Source organism: Neolamprologus multifasciatus, chromosome 14 (assembly GCF_963576455.1).
Source record: "Neolamprologus multifasciatus chromosome 14, fNeoMul1.2, whole genome shotgun sequence".
Taxonomy (NCBI): Eukaryota; Metazoa; Chordata; class Actinopteri; order Cichliformes; family Cichlidae; genus Neolamprologus; species Neolamprologus multifasciatus.
The window spans coordinates 10,696,614-10,719,117 of NC_140452.1; the positions used below are offsets into that span (position 1 = coordinate 10,696,614).

The following is a 22,504-nucleotide window of genomic DNA, read 5'->3' on the forward strand; positions in this document are numbered from 1 at the left end:
CTGACAGTGTCAATCACAAGAAGTTCAGCTTTGCCAGGATTGAGATTGAGAGAATTTGAAGACATTTCAGTATTGCCTGTTAGTCAGAAATGTAAAGTCACTTTAAGTGCATTAGACTGATGCTACACGGAGTTAAATAAAGCAATGGACAGTGGACATGTATGGCAATAATTTATAACCTTTATTACTGTAACAATTAAATACATGTGACAATTAAATGTCTTTTGTTCGAAGCAGTTACAATTATGAGTACAATAAGTTTTACAATAAGTAAATAATTAAAAAAAAAATTTTTTACAACAACTTAACTGCTCCTAGTCCACACTGCTGCCAAACTAAAAACAATTTAAGGATAAAAAGGGTCAGATACTATACATCAGTTTAAGTATAAGACCAGCAGAGTGAATGGAATAGCCAGCTTTATCAGTACCACTTTCAAACACTGGAAATCTATGAGTATTTCTATTGGGATACATTAGAACATAATAAATCAAAAAGCTGTTGAATGTTTCTTATATAAGCCACAGAGAGCGTAGTGTTTCAGTGCATTAACAAACATCTCATCCCTGAGGCCGTAAATGAGAGGACTCAAACATCTTGGAGCAAGAATAAAGGTTATATAATTAAAGTACCTCACATTGATAAATAACCTAAAATCAATCTGCAGAACAGCAGCCTCTATAAATGGACACCAGAGCTGAATAAGACACAGCAGCAGCTGGAAACCATGAAGAACCACTGTACTCAGCCCCTTCCACTTTGACTTCTTATTCTCTCCTGATGCAGCTTTGGCCACTTTCATTATTTGCACATATGAGAAAACAATAGTGATGGACATAATCAAGAAATAAAGCTGACTTATAGCTGACCTAAGATGATCCTGCCATCTGTGAAAAATGAACATTTCAACAGCACAAATTCTGCTCTGGGTATAGAAGCTGGTGATTGTTGATGCAAAGAAAATAGAAAGAATAACAATGCCGGGAACAGAGCTCAGACCATGAATGATCAGGATGAAGTGCAGAGCTCTCTGTGTTCGGCACAGTTCTGTATGACGGAGGGGAACGCAAATGGCCACGTAACGCTCCAGGGTCATTGCTGTCAGAGTAACTGGTGTGACAAATGTGTACACAGACAAAACAATATATATAATAACACACAACCACACTTGTATAGTGAAACTAAAATAATTCAAAATGAGCAAGACATTAGTTATTAGCAAAAAAAGTGAATCAGACGACAGTGCAATGGCAAATAAGATGTAACGCATAGTTGTGTAAAAAATATCCTTCATAAAAAATGTTGTGATTAGCAAAACGTTGATGCAAAGAAACACAGAGATAAATACCTGGACTATGATGACCCGATTATTGATGTTGTTTATTGCCAACTGATCACCAATCACTGAGTTATTTGTTGCCATGTATTTCTCACTTTTAGGCAAATATTCTTTTGTTTTATATCTTCAAATGTGGAGAGGCCCAAAATTCTAAGAACTTATCTACATATATTATTATATATCTGGTTATAGATTCTAAAACCAAATTCCCCCACACACACACTATCTAAAGATTAGGCAAATAGTTTTAAATCTTCATATATGGAGAGATCTTACGAACTTACCAACATATATGAATGCATGTCTGGTTTCTAGATTCTAAAATAAAATCTCACACAAAGTATCTGATCCAAAGTTAAAATAAATTCAAATTTAACAGCCTCACAGTAAAAATAAGTGGAATATATATTGAGTTAAACATTCACGGTGCTTGCTGATATGACATGACATATATCTATAATACCTAAAGATAACATGTCACAAGACATCAGAGAGTCATTTTACCAAACCATCCCTGCGGTAAGTAAAACACATCTGAGGTGTGTGCTGTCACAAGCTGATTTTTATAGCTGAAACTGTAACACAAGAGGGAATGTCACGACAGGAAGATGTCACCAAAGGAAAAGCATTTGGGAGTCATTTTGTACAACAGATCGATTCAAGTACTAAAATATAAAACTACTGCACATATCAGGTGTCCAGGTTTGACCATCAAATCTTATCTGTCAACACAAATTAATATTATTGTTTGGCAACACAACACCTCACACATAAAATTGAAGAGAACAATGCTACCTGAATGTGCAAAGCATTTCTTTTGTGTGGCCTGTGTGAATCCATTCTTCGAATAGATTTAGTCAAAAATAATTTACTTCTTAAATTGTTCAGCACCTGACTGCAGCGGCTTTTAATTAAATTTAGTCCAAATAATTTCCTCAATGAATAGTTAATTCTCTGATTTACTTAACACTAACCTATCAGTCACAAAAGTAACTAATGGAGCGTAAGATTGATAACATTGTGGAGAAGCTCACGGCTCTCCAACAGGAGATCAAGAGACCAGTGTCAGACTGCTAGAACAGCTTTGAAATTCATATGTGTTGTTCGCACTAAAGTAAAAACCACCATCATTTCATGCTGCTACCACTTTGGCGTCAGCTGTGGTCTCAAGGCTAGAGCTGAACAAAAACACCCTGATAACAGACTGTGCATAGACTGTTCTTCCTATCCTACACAAGGCCACCGGGATTGGCTGGAAGACTGTTTACTTAGCCTGGCAGGGCGAAGGACACTGTCTCAGCTAAACTCTGGACACACATACACACACATATACATACATATGCAGATATCCTTCCCTGGATCCAACGCCTCCTGCCATGCTTACCTCCCCGCCAATGGAGACAGCGGTTCAGCTGGAAGCGCAAAATTGCAGCGTCTGCGAGCACTGTGTGCATTGGCGTCATAGAGGTCCCTTTGCTACGGTTCGGAGCCGCGGACCTGTTTTATATATGCGTGGAATAGTTTTCTATACGAGATCGCTACGAAAAGTGCAGCCTTACCTAATGTCCACCCTACTGTTAATCATTTTATATTAAGATTTTAAAACCTAGTTGGTATTGGTATGGCGAGTAGCCTTCAGTAATAGTAATAAATCACACAGCAACAGTACATTCATGTAGTTGTAAAAAGCATGATAATATATTAAGTGATCCAAAGTATTCAGAATACGTTACTCTCATTGAGTAATGTAACGGAATACGTTACAAAATACAATATGGGGCATGTATTCTGTAATCTGTAGTGGAATACATTTTAAAAGTAACCTTCCCAACACTGGTTATGATGCACTGAGCGTCACTTTGCATTTAATTGTTTTAGTTTTTGGTGCAGTGGTTAGCACTATTGCCTCACAGCAAGAAGGTACTGTGTATTTCTATGTGGATTTTGTGTGTTCTCCCAGTGTTTGTGTGGGTTCATACTCTGGGTACCACAGTCCAAAGTCTGGCAACTTGTCCAAGGTGTACCCAGCCTCTGTTCCCCACTGGGTCCTTATCAGGGTTGCAGGGGGCTGATAAGGATAAGTGGAATGGATGTACTGAATTACAATCAGCCAATTTCAGTTAGTGGCACAGTCTGAGGAATGAATAAATGGTAAAGTGCAAGCTGCATCCAGGACAGAGACAGTTGCATTACGATGCTAGAACCCAAAGTGACTTTAGTTTTGTGAATGTCGACCCCAGCCCAGCAGACAGACCCTGAACTTCAACATATAACAAACTGATGAGTAGCCAGGCTGCAGCCTATATTTCTACCTTTTCATGTTTCTGAAGTAGACTCACCGCGACGATCTTTAAATTCTCTTTGTGCTGGTTTTTAACTTTTCTTTGTGCTGTCGGCTTTGTGTTCATACCTAAATACTAAGAAAAAGCTCATGTTTGTCCTCATTAGGATAGTGTTGGTGTGTGGGAGTAAATAAATAAATAAAACATTTTTTATTTATATAGCACCTTTCTAGACAGAGTCACGAAGTGCTCCACATAGGACAACAAGTCATAAAACATAAAACAGACAGCAAAACAAGGCAAAATCTAACCAAAAGCAATTTTAAAAAGGTGAGTTCTGAGTTGGTTTTTTAAAGCGACTACTGAGTCCACTGTTCTTAAGCTTAGAGGGAGAGAGTTCCACAGTCTAGGGGCCACAGTGGCAAAAGCTCGATCACCCTTAATTCTCGTCTTCATGTGTTGTATAGCATTTTCATGTGTTTTATTACAGCAATTAAAGCATGCTGCAGATATTAAAAGTATTGTACTACAGTGCTTTGAATCATATAGATTCAATTCCATCCATCCATCTGTTCAGGTCCCAGAGGCAGCAGTCTAAGTAGAGATCCCCAGACTTCCTTCTCCTCAACATCTTCAAGACAAGTTGACTGCTTCATCTCTGCAACATCTCTCTGTATCCAGAAGTTTCCTGTGCAATCATTTTAGTTTGCTGTACTTTCTGGTCTTTGCACTTAGAGAGTAGCAGGTAACACAGATGCCAGGGGATTGTTGCACACTTTGTTTTTCTCCATAAGGATTTAGACTGAAAACAAAACATTGATGCTCATTAGCTGATTTTCACTGTTCTCTTATGGCTAATCAGCTTCTGTGGTTAATTGGTTCATTAATTATTTATGCTAGTCCTTGCTGATTTTGACTAAATTTGATGGTAAAACAGATAAAGAAAAGTAGCAGTTGGAGAACTATTGATTTATTTTTGAGTTTTTGTAAGACATCACCTTTGTAATCAAAACAATGATCGACATAAGACTTTTATTTTATCTTTATCTTTTTATCTTTATATGGTTTTACTGTCACTAGGGTCATCATCCTCTGCTTGTCAACCGCTACGATGTCCAGTTGGTTTGCCATCATCAGTTTGTCCTTATCTGGAAGTCCCACAGGATCTTAGCTCAGTCCTTGTCAACCACACTTCCAGGACATACTCAGCACAGATATTGCGGTATACCAAGGGTCAGCAACCTCTCTGACGATGAGTGCCGCCTAAAATTTCCTGAGAAGTCAATGTGCCATATCAACCCTTGCATTAACAATAAATTTGATAACGCTGCATATTAAAAGTTACACACTATATAGAACAACTTTATAGAACTATATTTGTTGACAGATGTTGGCAAAGTGCAGATCAGCTAGTTTCAAAAAACAGGGTTTTTTTTATCCATAACAAGAACACCTTAACAGCAAAAGAACAATACAACAGAAAATGCAAATGCTATTTATGGTATCATCATAACAATGATAAGAAAAAATAAACTGGGCCAATATGATATGTTAGTATTTCTTTTCTGGGGATATACATGCTAATGTGATTCTACCCTTGCTTTGTATTTGCCAGTTCTGTTATCTGGGGATCATACTTAGCACTGAAGGTCTGCCAAACAACACTCTGAAGGCAAACGGGGCATACATGATCTTTCTGTTGCAAGAAAAAACCCCAGGCTTCCATACGAATCGTCATAAAGACTGAGAATTACATTTTTAAGTTTGCTTTGAGGACATATTTCACACGATTGACTGGCTAGCAATGTTGCTGGTAGGCTAAGTGATTTTTAGCCAATTACAAGTTGAACCCAGTAGTTGGGGTTGTTAGCTAAGATGCCGTCACAAGCTAATATGCGATGTGCACTGGTGGCCCTTAAATTGCAATTAAATTACTTGACATTTTTACTGAACCATTTAAAACACTGTATATGATAAACAGTGCATAAATATAACAGAGGCCTTGATGTTGGTCAAGATCAAGCTAATAACCCTTATCTAGTTATAAGCTAAAACACAAAATGATCAGTCATTCATCATGTTGTCAGACAGATGTCACAGTTAGGATCTTGTTGGAGATCATGTGAATATAAGCGCAAAGATGAGGCTAAAATGATTCTAAACAGGATGAAATATAGTTTAATGTGCCTTTTTAAATGCAGGCTGCAAACAGTCTGAATGTGTTCCAAATGCTGAAATATGTATCTTGAAATCACCATTTAATGATGCTGGGCAACATTTTAAAACTGTAATGCCTGCACCCTCTGTCTGTCTTTGGCTGTGCTGCAGAGGAGTGGTAGTGCAGCTGGCTCAATGGGCAATGCCAGGGAGGCGAATGGAGTAGGTGGAGAGGTTTGCTAATCTACATTTTCCCTTTTTAGTGACTCCAGGACTGTAGAAAAGAGAGGAGTCAGCTGGAGACTTGAGTGGGTGCCAAAAGAAAGCACTGTGTACACTACAATAAACGAAAACACAATCTGAATCTGGTGTGGGTCCTCGTGTGTTACATACTGCATGTTAAAATATTGTTTTTGTTGGCAAATGTTTATTATATATGCACCTCTCAATGATCATTTATTATGTAAGTCTTTCACAAACATCAGCTCTGGCAGTTTGTTTCATTTCAGCAATGGCATTTAAATGAGTTCACTTTTACAATAACATGTTATTGAACCATACAAAACATTGTATATGACAAGTAGTGCATAAAGATACCAGAGGCCTTGATGTTACCAAAGCTCCAATGAATAAATCACTTCTGTAACCACAGTGAACTACAGTTATATGTTAATAGCTAAACACTGTATTCAGCATAGAACTATTAGTGTGTGTCATGATCCTCAGGTCCAAACGGGGAGACTAAATGATAGAAGATGCTGTTTACTTACTTCCTTATGATTGCATTAATGCTCAGTAAGTAGCTTATTCTTTAGTGGAATCATGTGTTTAAGTGTGTTATGTGTTTAGTTAGAAAATGCTAATTTTTTTCCTGTATAAGGGACAGAGGACATGATATCTTAGTGCTAGGAAAAATTTGTCGTCTCTGAGGCCATAAATGAGAGGACTCAGACATCTAGGAGTAAGACTAAACATTATATAATTGAAGTACCGTATATTAACATACAACATTAAATTAATCTGAAGGACAGCATCTTTAATGAATGGGCACCACAGCTGGATGAGACACAGCAACAGCTGGAAAGCATGAAGAGCCACTCATACATGATTACAAACATTTTTTACAAATAAATAACTTCAAAGTGGAGTGTGCATAATTATTCAGCCCCCTTTGGTCTGAGTGCAGTCAGTTGCCCATAGATATTGCCTGATGAGTGCTAATGACTAAATAGAGTGCACCTGTGTGTAATCTAATGTCAGTACAAATACAGCAGAAATTTAAAGCAGGCCGTCCACCAAATTTAAAAACTGTACTTTTAAGTTAAAATATATATTTATAATCTTAATAAATGACAAATTAAAAAGGCATGAACATTTTTTTGCATCGAAAAAATATATAACCGTGACACCAAAGTATCGAACCGAACCCTGAATTTTGTGTATCGTTGCACCCCTACTAATATATATATATATATATATATATATATATATATATATATATATACACACACACACACACACACACACACACACATACACACACAGTGGGGCAAAAAAGTATTTAGTCAGCCACCGATTGTGCATGTTCCCCCACTTAAAATGATGACAGAGGTCAGTAATTTGCACCAGAGGTACACTTCAACTGTGAGAGACAGAATGTGAAAAAAAAAAATCCATGAATTCACATGGTAGGATTTGTAAAGAATTTATTCGTAAATCAGGGTGGAAAATAAGTATTTGGTCAATAACAAAAATACAACTCAATACTTTGTAACATAACCTTTGTTGGCAATAACAGAGGTCAAACGTTTACTATAGGTCTTTACCAGGTTTGCACACACAGTAGCTGGTATTTTGGCCCATTCCTCCATGCAGATCTTCTCAAGAGCAGTGATGTTTTGGGGCTGTCGCCGAGCAACACGGACTTTCAACTCCCGCCACAGATTTTCTATGGGGTTGAGGTCTGGAGACTGGCTAGGCCACTCCAGGACTTTCAAATGCTTCTTACGGAGCCACTCCTTTGTTGCCCGGGCGGTGTGTTTTGGATCATTGTCATGTTGGAAGACCCAGCCTCGTTTCATCTTCAAAGTTCTCACTGATGGAAGGAGGTTTTGGCTCAAAATCTCACGATACTTGGCCCCATTCATTCTGTCCTTAACACGGATCAGTCGTCCTGTCCCCTTGGCAGAAAAACAGCCCCATAGCATGATGTTTCCACCCCCATGCTTCACAGTAGGTATGGTGTTCTTGGGATGCAACTCAGTATTCTTCTTCCTCCAAACACGACGAGTTGAGTTTATACCAAAAAGTTCTACTTTGGTTTCATCTGACCACATGACATTCTCCCAATCCTCTGCTGTATCATCCATGTGCTCTCTGGCAAACTTCAGACGGGCCTGGACATGCACTGGCTTCAGCAGCGGAACACGTCTGGCACTGCGGGATTTGATTCCCTGCCGTTGTAGTGTGTTACTGATGGTGACCTTTGTTACTTTGGTCCCAGCTCTCTGCAGGTCATTCACCAGGTCCCCCCGTGTGGTTCTGGGATCTTTGCTCACCGTTCTCATGATCATTTTGACCCCACGGGATGAGATCTTGCGTGGAGCCCCCGATCGAGGGAGATTATCAGTGGTCTTGTATGTCTTCCATTTTCTGATGATTGCTCCCACAGTTGATTTTTTCACACCAAGCTGCTTGCCTATTGTAGATTCACTCTTCCCAGTCTGGTGCAGGTCTACAATTCTTTTCCTGGTGTCCTTCGAAAGCTCTTTGGTCTTGGCCATGGCGGAGTTTGGAGTCTGACTGGTTGAGGCTGTGGACAGGTGTCTTTTATACAGATGATGAGGTCAAACAGGTGCCATTCATACAGGTAACGAGTGGGGGACAGAAAAGCTTCTTACAGAAGACGTTACAGGTCTGTGAGAGCCAGGGATTTTCCTTGTTTGAGGTGACCAAATACTTATTTTCCACCCTGATTTACGAATAAATTCTTTACAAATCCTACCATGTGAATTCATGGATTTTTTTTCACATTCTGTCTCTCACAGTTGAAGTGTACCTCTGGTGCAAATTACTGACCTCTGTCATCATTTTAAGTGGGGGAACTTGCACAATCGGTGGCTGACTAAATACTTTTTTGCCCCACTGTATATATATAGGTGCAACGATACTCATATCGATATTGAACCGTTCGATACAGTGCTTTTCGGTTCGGTACGCATATGTATCAAACAATACAAAATTTTTAATTTATTTTATCAACTTTTCTTCTGACGATGCTGTTCGTGTTGAGAGCTCAGTGGATCTGCGTTCGACTACTCCGCCTAGGCTGCACTGTCGAGCGCAGATCCACTGAGCGCAGCGCAAGCTAGCAAGACAGAAGCTAAGCTCGTTGCAACATGGCAAATTGAACCTCCCCCACCCTTATTCAGATCTGGCCTTTGAAACTATTTTGGTCTTCATGTAAAATATGACCCTGAAGGTAAGCGTGTCATGGACAAAAGTAAAACACTATGTCGGATGTACCAGGCAATGCTCAATTACATGGGTGGGAACTACTGTGTTAGCGCAGTTTGCTCGTTAACACACACACACACACACACACATACATATATATATATATATATATATATATATATTTATTTTTTTTATTTATTTTTTTTTTAACTCAAAAGTACAGTTTTTAAATTTAATGTTGCTGAAACAACAAAGTAATAAAAGAAAATAAATCTATCTGATTGAGAAATCACTCATCTTTGGAAAAGAGAGTTTATTACAGAGAAATGTCTCTTTCCAAAATAAAAGCTATACTATACGCTTCTTCTGGGCTATACTCTCAGCAGCATATTAAACATATCAGGTCCCCATAAGGAGAATCATGTGCTAACGGCTGTCTAAATGACTCGGGTAAAGTTTGTAGTATGCGTGCTTGTTGTTTTTGTCTGCTTCCACTTGTCTTTGCATTAGGATGATGTCGGAGTAAATGTGCAGTCATATTCGTTGTGTTCCCACTAGTGCTGTCAGCGTTAATCTGAAATGACGTTAACGCCACAACACGGCAAGTTAACGAGCTACCGCGGATCGCCCTGGGGCTGGATGGCCAACACGTTAACGAGCTAACTGCGCTAACACACTAGTTTCCACCAATGTAATTGAGCATTGCCTGGCACATCCAACATACTGTTTTACTTTTGTCCATGACGCGCTTACCTTCAGGGTCATACGTCACATGAAAACCAAAATAGTTCCAAACGCCACATCTGAATTAGGGTGGGAGAGGTTCAATTTGTCATGTGGCAAGGAGAGCTTAACTTCTGTCTCGCTAGCTTGCCCTGCGCTCAGTGAATCTGCGTTCGACTACTCCGCCTAGGCTCACTGTCGAGCGCAGATCCACTGAGTGCTCAACACAGACAGCATCGTCAGAAGAAAAGTTGATAAAATAAATTTAAAATGTTGTATTGTTCGATACATATGCGTACCGAACCGAAAGCACTGTATCGAACGGTTCAATATCGACACGAGTATCGTTGCACCCCTAGTATATCTATATATATACACACACACACACACACATACATACATACATACATACATATATATATATATATATATATATATATATATATATATATATATATATATATATTCAAATAATGTTTAAAAAAAAAAGTTCATTTACCTGTTACTACCACACACCAAATCTGGTCGTTGGTACTTCTTGGCTTGTGTAGCAACTAGGTAACAAAGCTCAACCTTGCTCCTAGCGTACTGGAGCACTTCCGTTGTGTTTTGGAGTTTGCGTATGCTTCTGAGTTTGTACGTGTTTTGTCTCTAGGGGTCACCATATATATACTTTTATTTATTCGGTCCACATAAAATGTAATAAATAAATTATATAATGCCGTGAAGCGGAAAAAAAAGTGCGAGAGAAAGGGCTCGCGTTGTTCACGTCAAAGAACCGGCTCTAAGAGCCATTTCGTTCACAACCAACACATCACTAGAAGAAGGTGCTCTGGTCAGATGAGACCAAAATGGAACTTTTTGGCCAAAATGCAAAACGCTATGTGTGGCGGAAAACTAACACTGCACATCACTCTGAACACATCATCCACTATCAAATATGGTGGTGGCAGCATCATGCTCTGGGGGTGCTTCTCTTCAGCAGGGACAGGGAAGCTGGTAAGAGTTGATGGGAAGATGGATGGAGCCAAATACAGGGCAATCTTGGAAGAAAACCTCTTGGAGTCTGCAAAAGACTTGAGACTGGGGCGGAGGTTCACCTTCCAGTCGGACAACGACATTAAATATAAAGCCAGGGCAACAATGGAATGGTTTAAAACAAAACATATCCATGTGTTAGAATGGCCCAGTCAAAGTCCAGATCTAAATCCAATCGAGAATCTGTGGCAAGATCTGAAAACTGCTGTTCACAAATGCTGTCCATCTAATCTGACTGAGCTGGAGCTGTTTTGCAAAGAAGAATGGGCAAGAATTTCAGTCTGTAGATGTGCAAAGCTGGTAGAGACAAACCCTAAAAGACTGGCAGCTGTAATTGCAGCAAAAGGTGGTTCTACAAAGTATTGACTCAGGGGCCTGAATAATTACGCACACCCCACTTTTCAGTTATTTATTTGTAAAAAATGTTTGGAATCATGTATGATTTCCGTTCCACTTCTCACGTGTACACCACTTTGTATTGGTCTTTCACGTGGAATGTCACGATCCTGGGTCTTTTGACCCAGCGTTTTAAGTTTTAGTTTATTTTTGATGTTTATGGTTTATGTTTAAGTTCATTAGGTTATCTAAGTTCATTTGTTTATTAGATTCCCCTTGTGTTTTCAACCCCTGTTAAGTCACCCTTGTCCTTCATGTGTTTCATGTCTGTGTTTCTTATGTTGTCAAGTTCATGTAGTCATGTCTGTGTTTCATTATATTTCCTGTTTTATTTTGAAAGAGATCCTGTGGTCCTGCGTTTTGTTTTACTCTTCCCCTGTGGCGTCGTTATGTTTATGTTGTGTCTACTGTGCCTTTCTGTCCCATGTTTCAGGTCCCTAAGTTCTGTCTCCTCAGTCTGTTAAGTTTACATGTCTTGAGTTCAGTCAGTGTGCTTCCTGTTTTACTTTCACAGTCTATGTCCTATGTTAATGTTTCTAGTTTTGCTTCCCTTGTCTCGTCCTGCCTAATTACTCCCAGCTGTGCTCTCCTCCTGTGGCTCATTCCCCCTCGTTATCTCTCAGTGTATTTAAGCCCCATGTTTCTCTTTGTCAGTGTCGTGTCTTTCATCTTAGCTGTGTGATTCTCCCTGTGTTTCCATGTATAATTTAGTATTAGTTTTCCCAGTTTGGTTTTGTTCTTTGTTTCCGTTCCACGCCAGCAATAAAGCTGTGTTTTTTGAGTTTACTTTTCATCTCTGCGAGTTTGCGTTTGGGTCCTACTCTTGCCTGCACACAGCCGCATTGGGACATGGAATTCCAATAAAATCGATTCATGTTTGTGGCTGTAATGTGACAAAATGTGGAAAAGTTCAAGGGGGCCGAATACTTTTGCAAGCCAATGTAATCTAGGTGTAACTTTAAGCTTTATCAAAAGTGTAATTTTTAAGCCTTATTATAAAATTAGAGAAAGCATTTGTCTTCTAAAGCCAGACTCATGAACTGGGGAGAAGTCTGATAGCTGAAGCCTCTGCCTCCCATTCTACTTTTGGAAATGTGCCTTCTTTGGGGTAACTAACTGATATCGCAAAAAAAAACAACATTCTGTTCATCTGGATATTGCGTTTTTGGTGGGAAAAACGTTTAATCACTCCTCCAAGTCACTTCCTCTGTGTCAGCTGACTCCAGGTTTACCCAAACCTGCAATTATCAGGGCATCGCAGTGTGGAGAGACAGAAGAGGTGATCCAACCGCAGGACTCATGGGTTGCTGAAGGTTGAGGATGGTGTTTATTATATAGGCAGGATGAACAGAACATGACTGACTGAAAAACACATGTGGAATCAATGATGACAAGATAAACTGAGAGAGAGAGAAACTAAGGACTTAAATACACAAGAGTGATAATAATGAGAGATGTGTGAACACAGCTGAACTGAATCTGACTAATCACACACAAGGAGTGGAACAGAACATATTGCACACAGACCGAGGCCAACATAATAAAACAGGGAACATAAACAAACTGAAAACACTGAGTCAACCCAGGAACCCTGACAGCAATTTTGGGGGGATTTCATTACCTGGATGATTAAGCATGCATTTTAACTAACTCATATTACTTGTAAATGGGTAAAGGGGTTTTAAGTTCAATTCTGGATTTAACAATGAAGTGAAACCTTAACTCAATTTGATTTTATTTATATGCCACCACAACAGTCAGCTTGAAGCACTTTATGAGCGATTGTGGCTCAAGAGTTGGAGCCTTGGCTCAAACAGTCTAGGTCGTTGTGTCCTTGGGCAAGACACCTCACCCGTTGCCTACCCGTTGGTGGTGGTCGGAGGGCCCGGTGGCGCCAGTGTTCGGCAGCCTAGCTTGCCCCAGGGCAGCTGTGGCTACAATGTAGCTTGCCAGTACTAGTGTGTGGATGACTGAGCGTGTAAAGCGCTTTGGAGTCTTTAGGGACTATGTAAAGCGCTATACAAATACAGGCCATTTACCATGTTTCAAGGGGAAAAAAAACGGTATTACTACAAGGAAAACTCCAATAATCAGATGAGTAAGCACTTAACAGTGTCAAGAAAAAACTCCCTTTTAACAGGAAGAAACCTTTGGCAGAACAAGGCTGAAGAAATGGTAGCCATCTGCCATAGGGTTGGGAGAGGGACAAAAGACATAATGTGGAAGAGAGACAGATATGAAAATAACTATGACTGAATGCAAAGCAGTCTACATAGAGAGTGAAAAGTTGTGAATGAAAAAGCAACATTGGAAAGCTCCCCAACAGCCTAGGCCTATTGCAGAGTAGCTAAATGTGGGTACATGTTCACCTGATCAATCCCTAACTATAAGCTTTATCAAAATAAAAGTTTTAAGCCTAAACTTAAAGAGTGTGTCTTTTCTCCCAAATCCAAACTGGAAGCTCATTCCACAGAAGAGGGGCCTGAGAGCTGAAGGCTCCCATTCTACTTTTTAATAGCCTAGGAACCAAAAGTAAACCAGCAGTCTCAGAGCAAAGTGCTCTATTCAGGGGCTAGTGCACTATGATGTCTTTAAGAAAAGATGGGGCATAATTTATTTTTGACCCTACATGAGAGAAGGATTTTAAATAAAATATGATTAGTAAAACTAGTAAAAATATAGCATATACTGCTTACTTAGTTCCTTATCATTACATTAAAGCTCAGTTCCTATCTTGTTCTTTAGTAGAATCATGTGGTGTTAGTTAGAAACCCCAACAGATTTTTTCCTGTGTAAGTGACAGAGGACATGATATTTTAGTGCAAGGAAAAATTTGTCATCTCTGAGGCCATAAATGAGAGGACTCAGACATCTAGGAGTAAGACTAAACATTATATAGTTGAAGTACCGTACATTAACATACAACATGAAATCAATCTGAAGGACAGCAGCTTCAATGAATGGGCACCACAGCTGGATGAGACACAGCAACAGCTGGAAAGCATGAAGAGCCACTGTTCTGAGCCCTTTATGTGTTGACTTTTTGTTCTCTCCTGATGCGGCTTTGGCCACTTTCATTATTTGAATATAAGAGAAAACAATGATAATGCACATAATCAAGAAGTAAAACTGACCTATAGCTGACCTGAGATGACCCTGCCAACTATGTAAAATGAACATCTCCACAGAGCAAACCCGGTACTGTGTGAAGGAGCTTAAGGATACAGATGCAAAGAAGACAGACAGAATCAAAATACAGGGCACAGAGCTGAGGCCGTGAATGATGAGGATGCACTGCAGAGCGCTGCGTGTGGAGCAAAGCTCTCCATGACGCAGGGGCATACAAATGGCCACATAGCGTTCCAGGGTCATTGCTGTCAAAGTAAATGGTGTGACAAAGTTACACACGGATGACACTGCAAACATAATAAGGCACAATGACACCTGTATAGATAAACGAAAATGGCTCAAGATCAGCAACAAATCTGACAGAATTAAAATTAGACAATCAGACAGTAATGTGACAGCAAATAAGATGTAGCGCATAGTTCTGTAAAAGGTGTCCTTCATAAAAAAGGTTATGATCAACATAGTGTTGATGCAAAGGAAAACTCCTACCAAAACCTGAACAATAATGACTTGGTCATTGAGTTGTCGCATTGAGGATTCAACACCAATGAATGAGCTGTTGTCAACCATAAGTTTAAAAACACTTTTTTCTGCCTCTGAAGACAGAGCCACCCAGGAATAATTTATCTTTGTCTAAAGTGCCTCATTTAGAAACATTCATAACATCTGCAAATAGTAAAATTCACTCTAAAAAGCACACATATGCACATCTGTTGCATTGTCATTATAAATCAAACAGACTGAGAGACATAAAGGTAGTTGCCAAACCATTCTACCACAAAACTGCTTTATGCTGAGCTCTGTCTTTAGATAGGTTTATCTAAAGACGATGCAACCACAGAGAGCTCAGTGGTTGCATTGTTAAATGGTGTTAGGACAACCAGACACTCTGAAATTATACCAAATTCCTCATATGAAACAGGTGGGATGTCTGTTGTGAGACATCCCACCTGTTTCACCTGAGTTGAGGCTTAGGTTTATTTGTGCATTTGACTCCGAAGTAAATTTTCCCACAATGTCATTACTGCAGCAAACATCTGTTACTGCTAATCCCTATTGGATTCAATACTGTAATTTTTTATTTTTATTTATTTATTTTTTAACCCCAGAAGGTACCTCTCCAGCTTTTATTGTCATGGCAAGCGTTGCATAAAGACAGCAATAATTGTCAGTACAATTTAAAAGGAGCGCTTCAGACTGCGTTCAGGCCCTGTGGATGTTGAGTCCGCAGTCTGGAGATCCATATCCTTTCATATCTCTTCCTCTGGCCCTCCATCCACGCCGCACAGGTTTGAAGTCCCGTTATGGTCAGATGTTGTAATGTGTGTGTTTGAAAATGCAATACTAATGGGGTGCCCAGTCTGTTCCTCTCAATGCTATAGATATGTTGTTTTAACCTCTCCAACAAAGTTTGACCTGTTTCACCCACATAGAGTAGACGGCATTTTTCGCACCAGATGCAATAAATTACATTCCTCATGTTTAGGGTCATTCTCTGCAGAATGGTTGCCCCTATTTTTCGATGAGGATTGTACACAAACTGTCTCAGCTTAAAGGCCCAATGGTCGGGTTTCACTGATCTTATTCGCCTCATCTGTTCTGGTAATTTGGCCCTGACAAGCATGTCTCTTAGATTCTTATTTCTCCTATGGGCTGAGATTACTCTACAGTTTTGGAATCGTGTCAAACCGGAGGTGTATTTCTTAAAGTTTGTTTTGAGTTGATGATGAAATGGTAGGTAGGAGCGCGAGTAAGTAGTTACCAGTGGCATAAGTCTGTTCAGTTCCCCCAGTTGTACCTGATTTTGAGTCCGATTTCCCCCTGAATCATTTGAGACTTCACCTATATTCATTATGTTAGGATTGAGTCCTGCAAGGGTGCTACTTTTAATTGCTCTGAGAAACCTACTAGAGTAACCCCTCTTTCTGAGGCTCCAGAATAATACACTAATTGAGTCCTGAAGATCTGACTCCTTTGAGGATATTCTATAGAATTTGATGATTTGCGATTTTATGATGCACACACACTTGAAGGTGTGTTTAGGATGATAGCTACTCTTGTGTAGAAGAGCATGACAGTCTGTAGGTTTAAAGTAAACCTTAGTAGAATTTTTTTTTTTTTTCAGATTTTGATCCAATTGTTCCAAGAACACTGTCGTGTCCAGGAAGTTCACCTGTACTGGATGCATTTCATATTTGACTTTGATAGAGGGGTGGTGATTGTTGAGGATAAATTCAGTGAATTTTTTCTCACCATGGGACCACGCCCCTATGATGTCATCTAGGAATCTAAAATAGAAGGTTGGTTTATGCAGGCACTTTGTCAGGGCCTCACATTCCCATTGGCTCATATATAGGTTAGCATAAGAAGGGGCATATCTGTGCCCCATAGCTGTACCCTGAACCTGTAAGTACTGTCTCCCCGCATATTCAAAGTTATTGCATCTTAAACAGGTTTCCAACAACTGCAAAAGTTCTTCATCCGGTCTCTTAGGGTCCGGATGCTGTTCCAAAATGTTTTTTATTGTTCTGAGGCCTAATTCTGTATTGATATTTGTGTAGAGACTTTCAATATCAATTGTGAACAATTGCATATTTATCGGTAATCGTATTGGTTTAATAAGTTCCAAAAAGTGATATGTATCTTTCAGATAGCTAGGATGTTTACAAGAGAGAGGTCCCAAAAATCGATCTATATAGAGGGAGATATTATAAGTTGCGCTGCTACAGTCCGATACAATGAGCCTTCCCGGCGGGATCACATTTGGTACTGTCCACGTCTGCGGATCTTTGTGGATCTTCAGGCGGTAGAAGGGAGGTAAAACTGCCTATTTCGGGGTTCATCCGGGCCATATAAGAAGTCTCTTTGTTTTGCAGTAATGTATTTTTTACTATATAATTTACTCACAATACTGCGGACCTGAATTTGTGTATTTTGTTGAATGCTATTCTCAATAGATCTGTAATATTTTGCATTAGCTAACTGTCTATTAGCTTCCAAAATATATTGATGTTTGTCCAAATTCACAATCTTTGAGCCCTTATCCGTTGGTTTAAAGATAATGTTTTTATTTTGTTGAAGTTCCCTAATCAGTTCCATCTCCTCTCTTCCAGCACCGTCTATACACCTTGTCCACGGTTGGAATCCTGCAGAGTCACGTGAATCAGCTTCAATTAGCTTCCTCACTCTCTCATCCAACTGGCCCCAAGTAGGTTCCCAATTAGATGGTAGTGCAAGAAGAGCCCCATAGTCCCCATCCTTTTTATCCTCCCCAAAGTAATCCAAGAGTTTAATCCTCCTATGATATAAGAAAATATCCCTCCATAAATCCTCCCTGTCTAGCGTACTTGGGGCTGGAATATAAGAAAGCCCTTTCTCTAATAATTCTATTTGTCTCATAGTGGGTTGGAATAGAGTTGATAAATTTAATATATTACTCTCCTCAGCACGCCAAGTGTGTCTAGAGGATTTCAAATCATGCAACCCATCTGTGGGCAAATGAAAATCCAATTGAATTATATTAAGTGGATCAGTGAAAGACTGTAAACGGAAGATGGAGGCCTGCTTCTCCTTACAGTGATCCCGAGTAGAATCTGAAGGGAGATCCCCTATATTAGGTTCAGTATGAGTTAAAAATCAAATTGCAACTCGCTGCACCAGTGCTTGAATATTCACCCCGCCGTTTCCTGAGTCCAGTGGATGTTATCTGTGACCGTATGGAATTGGTCCTCGGCTATACGGCTTATCACAGGCAAACGCTTTAGCGCAAACTCATTCACAATGTCTAAATTCTGTTTCTGTTCCCGAAGTAAGAAGTGTGAACAATTAATCAATGGGAAGTAAATGTTTGCATTGGGAAAGACAGACTGAGCCTTCCTGTAGAGCATTCTAAGCTGTTTTATGGACGTTTTATGAGGGTCCTGGTCTCTGTTATTGATACCTACCGACAGCACCACCAGCTTCACCAGTGCATGTGGAGGGGGTTTTTCCAGGATCTGGTTAAAATGATAAAACGACGCTCCTGGATAACTGTCGACCTGAATCTCACCTGAGCAATGTGGCGGCATATGATAGAGATTAGAGTCCCCCAGGAACCAAATTGGTTTGTTACATCTGAATTGCCAGTCCATAATCTTTCTCCCCTTACGGGCCTTATGGGTATTGGGAAAATGTACATATTTGTCTTTCTCTCTCTCTGTCATTTGTTTTGAGTTATTTAGTTTTTGATGTGAGGTTGCCGCTGACACATTTAGGGAGCCCGCACCAAGAGTAATTTTAGGGTCAGATGAGGTCGTCTGCGTCCCACAGTCGGCATTATTGCCCTTGACCGGGCCCTGCATCATCATGCTGTTATTTCCCGTTACTCTTTTAGCGGTGTCTCGCTCCCCTGTTCTTGTGTCCATTACAGCGGCACTCCCTTCAGCTTGCAACCTGTATTCTGCTGCCGTATAGAATGAGAGAGAAGATGAGTGTCACTCTCCTGTTCAAAGCCATGAATTTGTAAGCCCGGGTCATTCTGAGAGACCGCCACATTGCTCCTTGCCTGTGTAGGCTGGTGAAGAGATACACTGGTCAATTTTGTGGGTCTAGAATAATGTTTATTTGTTCTTAAACTGCCCTCGCTTTTGTTCAATTTGCCGGCTGTTTCAATCCAATTAACATTACCTTCTGTGAAGTCACCTTCAGATGTTCGAAAGGGGGGTCTCTTTTCTTTCTCCCTATGTTGTCGGTCTCCCTCGCCCACACCTCCTTGTTGTGAAGGCTGTGGGGTGAGGGGCAGAGAGGCAGACCCCTTTTGACTTACATTAGCTTCACGTGTCCCCAAATGGACCTGAGTGGTTGCAGCCAAGTTATTTTCCACAATTGTGGGTATTGGTGTTATAGGGGAGAGGGTCCGATTACGGGTCCCGTCTAGTGGTCTATTCATATGAGGGTCTATTGTTAATTCCTCTCCAAACGGAGTGAATTGAGAGTCCCATGGGGGTGGATGGACCCTCTCTGGGCCCTGGCTATTCCTCCCTCTGTCATTTAAGGCCGCAGCCATTGATCTGGTCTGCTTCTCAACTATCACTTTGGGGTAGAGGGACGGGTGATGTTCTTGTTCTGATCTTTGCAATGGTGGAAAATCTCCTTCACTGTCTATGTCAAAATCTGATGTCGATGTTCCCTCCAGTGATATCTCGGGGGATGATTCTACATAAACTGACCTATCAGGTGATTCTCCCTCCCCTGAAAAGAAGTTCTGTATGGTTTCCACAGTAGATTGAGAGAATCTAGCCTTATATCTTTTTCCTGCCCAAGCAATTGCTATTCGGAGAGCATTTTCATTAAAAGAAAGGTTAGCGTAGTTTATAATCACGCTGATGTAATGTTCTTGCAGCGCCAGCAGGTCGTTCTCTAACCACTGTTCTGTATTCCTCTCTACTGCCCTTTGAACCTCCTCAGAAGGTGAGGCTGGTTTTGTCACGGATAATGGAAAAATGCAGACTCAGTCGCGGAGCTCTGGGTGCAAAGTACACAGTGCGTTTATTTACAGTGCCCAAAAACAGTTTCAAAACACAAAGTGAAGTGCAAAGTCCCACGGTGATCTTCTCCAAACTCCCAGTGGTGCGCAGGTGAGTTCCCAAAGTGACATCCAAGTGTGTGTTCTCCTCCAATAGCTTAACCCCGCGGGCTCCTTCTCTTCAACCTCCAGCTCTGTATCTTTTCCTCCTACAAATGAGCAAAAACACCAGGTGAGGGGGCTAGCCGGCTAAGGCTAAGCTACAAGTCAACAAACACTCTTCACTACCGAGCTTCCAGTACAATCCAGCGTCGACTGCCATCTGGACACACAGTTAAATACCTCAGCCCACAACGAAGGATGATCAGTGACAGCTGGGTGGCAAATTAGGTGCAGGTGTGTCAGCCACTGGGTAGGGGAGGAGGAGAGAGAGAGAAACACACACACAGGCAGGTCGCCCCCGGGAAGGACCGTCCGACCATGACAGGTTTAATGAAGCTCGTGAGTTTAATCACTTGTTTTGCCATCCCTCTTGGTGGATTTTTATTTGTAATGGCTAGATCTATGATTGCTTTATGATGGATTGCCTATATTAATTTGAAATATTGTTTAGTCACGACACTTAATGTTGCACGTTGCTAGCCTGAGGTTGGATGTATTCTAAGGACCCGACATCAAGGACAAAGTGGGTCCCCAAGGAATAGGTTACCCTGCCATCCAGACGACGTCCTGGTTGTTCATCCTCCTGGTTACGCTGTATGTGAAAGTGTCGCCTTTCGTAGCCCAGTACTTTTCCCACGCACTGTCGCCGAGAGACAACAGGTTTCTATTTTCCTTGCTTTCATGAACCTGTGACTGGACTGCTCACTCCGGCTGCTGTAGCTTTGGTCAGCTTAACGGACTGGGACCCTGCAGTCAGCTCGTGTTCACTACAGTTGCACCGGGTTGCATGTTCAAAGGACATTTTGTTGGGACTGACTTGTAGGAACTGGGACAATTACCCTGTGAACAAATTGTGTCATGTTTGTGATACAGTGTTAATCATTCTGGAGAAGAGAATTTCTTTGTTTCATTATTTTATTTGTTTCGTGATTTTTTTTTTTTTTTTTTTTTTTTTTTTTTTTTTTTTGGATCCCCGTCTGTGGCTAGTGTAAACCCAGGGTTTTACAACAGTGGGATCACAATTGCCTGTTTCATTCATTGAACCTTTTTTCTTTTTATTTCTTTTGCATTTTTGTTTCTTGCCATCCATGATTTCGGGGCCCATCATAACTGATGGATGGTAAAGTTCAAAGGGCCATCTGAGCAAATTAAAGTTTAACATTGCTTAGAAGAGACCGTTTCATGTTTTTGTCTAACCCAAGTTGCCTTGGAGTAGGGGCACCCTAGCTATCTGGTTGGGTACAGAAAATCGGAGGGAAGGTAGGCTAGGCTGTGTTTATGTCTGATAGTATAGTATACTCCAGGCAGGCATCGTTTCTCAAGATTGAATCCTGGAGCCCCTCTTCTGTGCTTGTAGCAGCCAGACAGCTAAAACCATTCTTACAGAAGTAAGTATCAGGGTCAACTGTACTAGGGGGGGGGGGGGACTCAGATCCCACCACCCTTTAGTCGTTCAGGGCAACCTGTGCGCCTCTTCACCCCTGTATAGCGGGACTAGTAGCCCCTTACACATGGTTTGCATTTTATCCAGCTTCTCTCTCAGTAGCATCCTCAGCTTCTGAGCCAGAGGAGACCCAATGGATGGTGATTTTTCCATTTGTTCATTGAGGCAATGATCCAGCATAGTGAGCAAAGGTATGACCTTTGACCCAGACACCCTTTTTTCCTAAGAGAGCTCAGTGGTTGCATCGTTAAATGGTGCTAGGACAACCAGACATTCTGAAATTATACCAAATTCCTAAGATGAAACAGGTGAGATGTCTCACAACAGACATCCCACCTGAGTTGAGGCTTCCTTAGTTGTTCCTGCACCACTGAAAGCCTCTCCTTACAAAATACAATTAAAAAAGCATACATTAGATTGTCAAGGGAGCAGAACTATACACTTAAGTAGCATTAAAGAAAGTGTAATTAAGCCACTTAAGAACTTACCTTTGTGGTACTGCTCCTGAAATATCCCACGATCTTCCTGGACTTGGCTCGGATGTCAGAGACCTCAGGGGTCTGGTCAAGGGCTTTCTTCACCACTAAGTTCAGGGTGTGAGCTATGCATACAGCATGTTTCAGTCGCAGCTCCCTTGCACAAGCCTCCATATTGGCAGCCCCATCTGTTACTAGGCATGTGACTTTGTCAGTAATAGCCCATTCTGTCATGAGTGAGCCTTTCACTTGTGCAATATTTTCTGCAGTGTGTGCATTAGGAAAATATTGCACTCCTAAAACAATGATGTTTAATGTGCTGGACTCGTCAACAAAATGGCAGGAGACTGCAAGATAGGCGTCTGTGTTGATGGAGGTCCACATATCTGATGTCAGACT

The 22,504-nt window shown here is 40.7% G+C and overlaps 1 protein-coding gene and 1 pseudogene across 1 annotated transcript; both read right to left on the reverse strand.

Annotated features, from left to right (window-relative positions):
* Positions 1-453: 453 nt before the first annotated feature.
* On the reverse strand, positions 454-1,423 carry LOC146503595 (odorant receptor 131-2 pseudogene; annotated as a pseudogene).
* Positions 1,424-14,073: 12,650 nt separating this feature from the next.
* On the reverse strand, positions 14,074-20,968 carry LOC146503596 (odorant receptor 131-2-like). The gene is made up of 2 exons (XM_085130627.1): positions 20,312-20,968; positions 14,074-20,232 (listed from the first exon to the last, which is right to left on the reverse strand). The coding sequence occupies exon 2, from the start codon at positions 15,088-15,090 to the stop codon at positions 14,152-14,154; it is 939 nt and encodes a 312-aa protein (XP_084986753.1). The 5' UTR covers positions 15,091-20,232; positions 20,312-20,968; the 3' UTR covers positions 14,074-14,151.
* Between the last annotated feature and the right edge of the window lie 1,536 nt (positions 20,969-22,504).

Excerpts from the sequence above, each read along its gene's own strand:
- LOC146503596 (XM_085130627.1), bottom strand. The coding sequence starts at position 15,090 with ATGGTTGACAACAGCTCATTCATTGGTGTTGAATCCTCAATGCGACAA.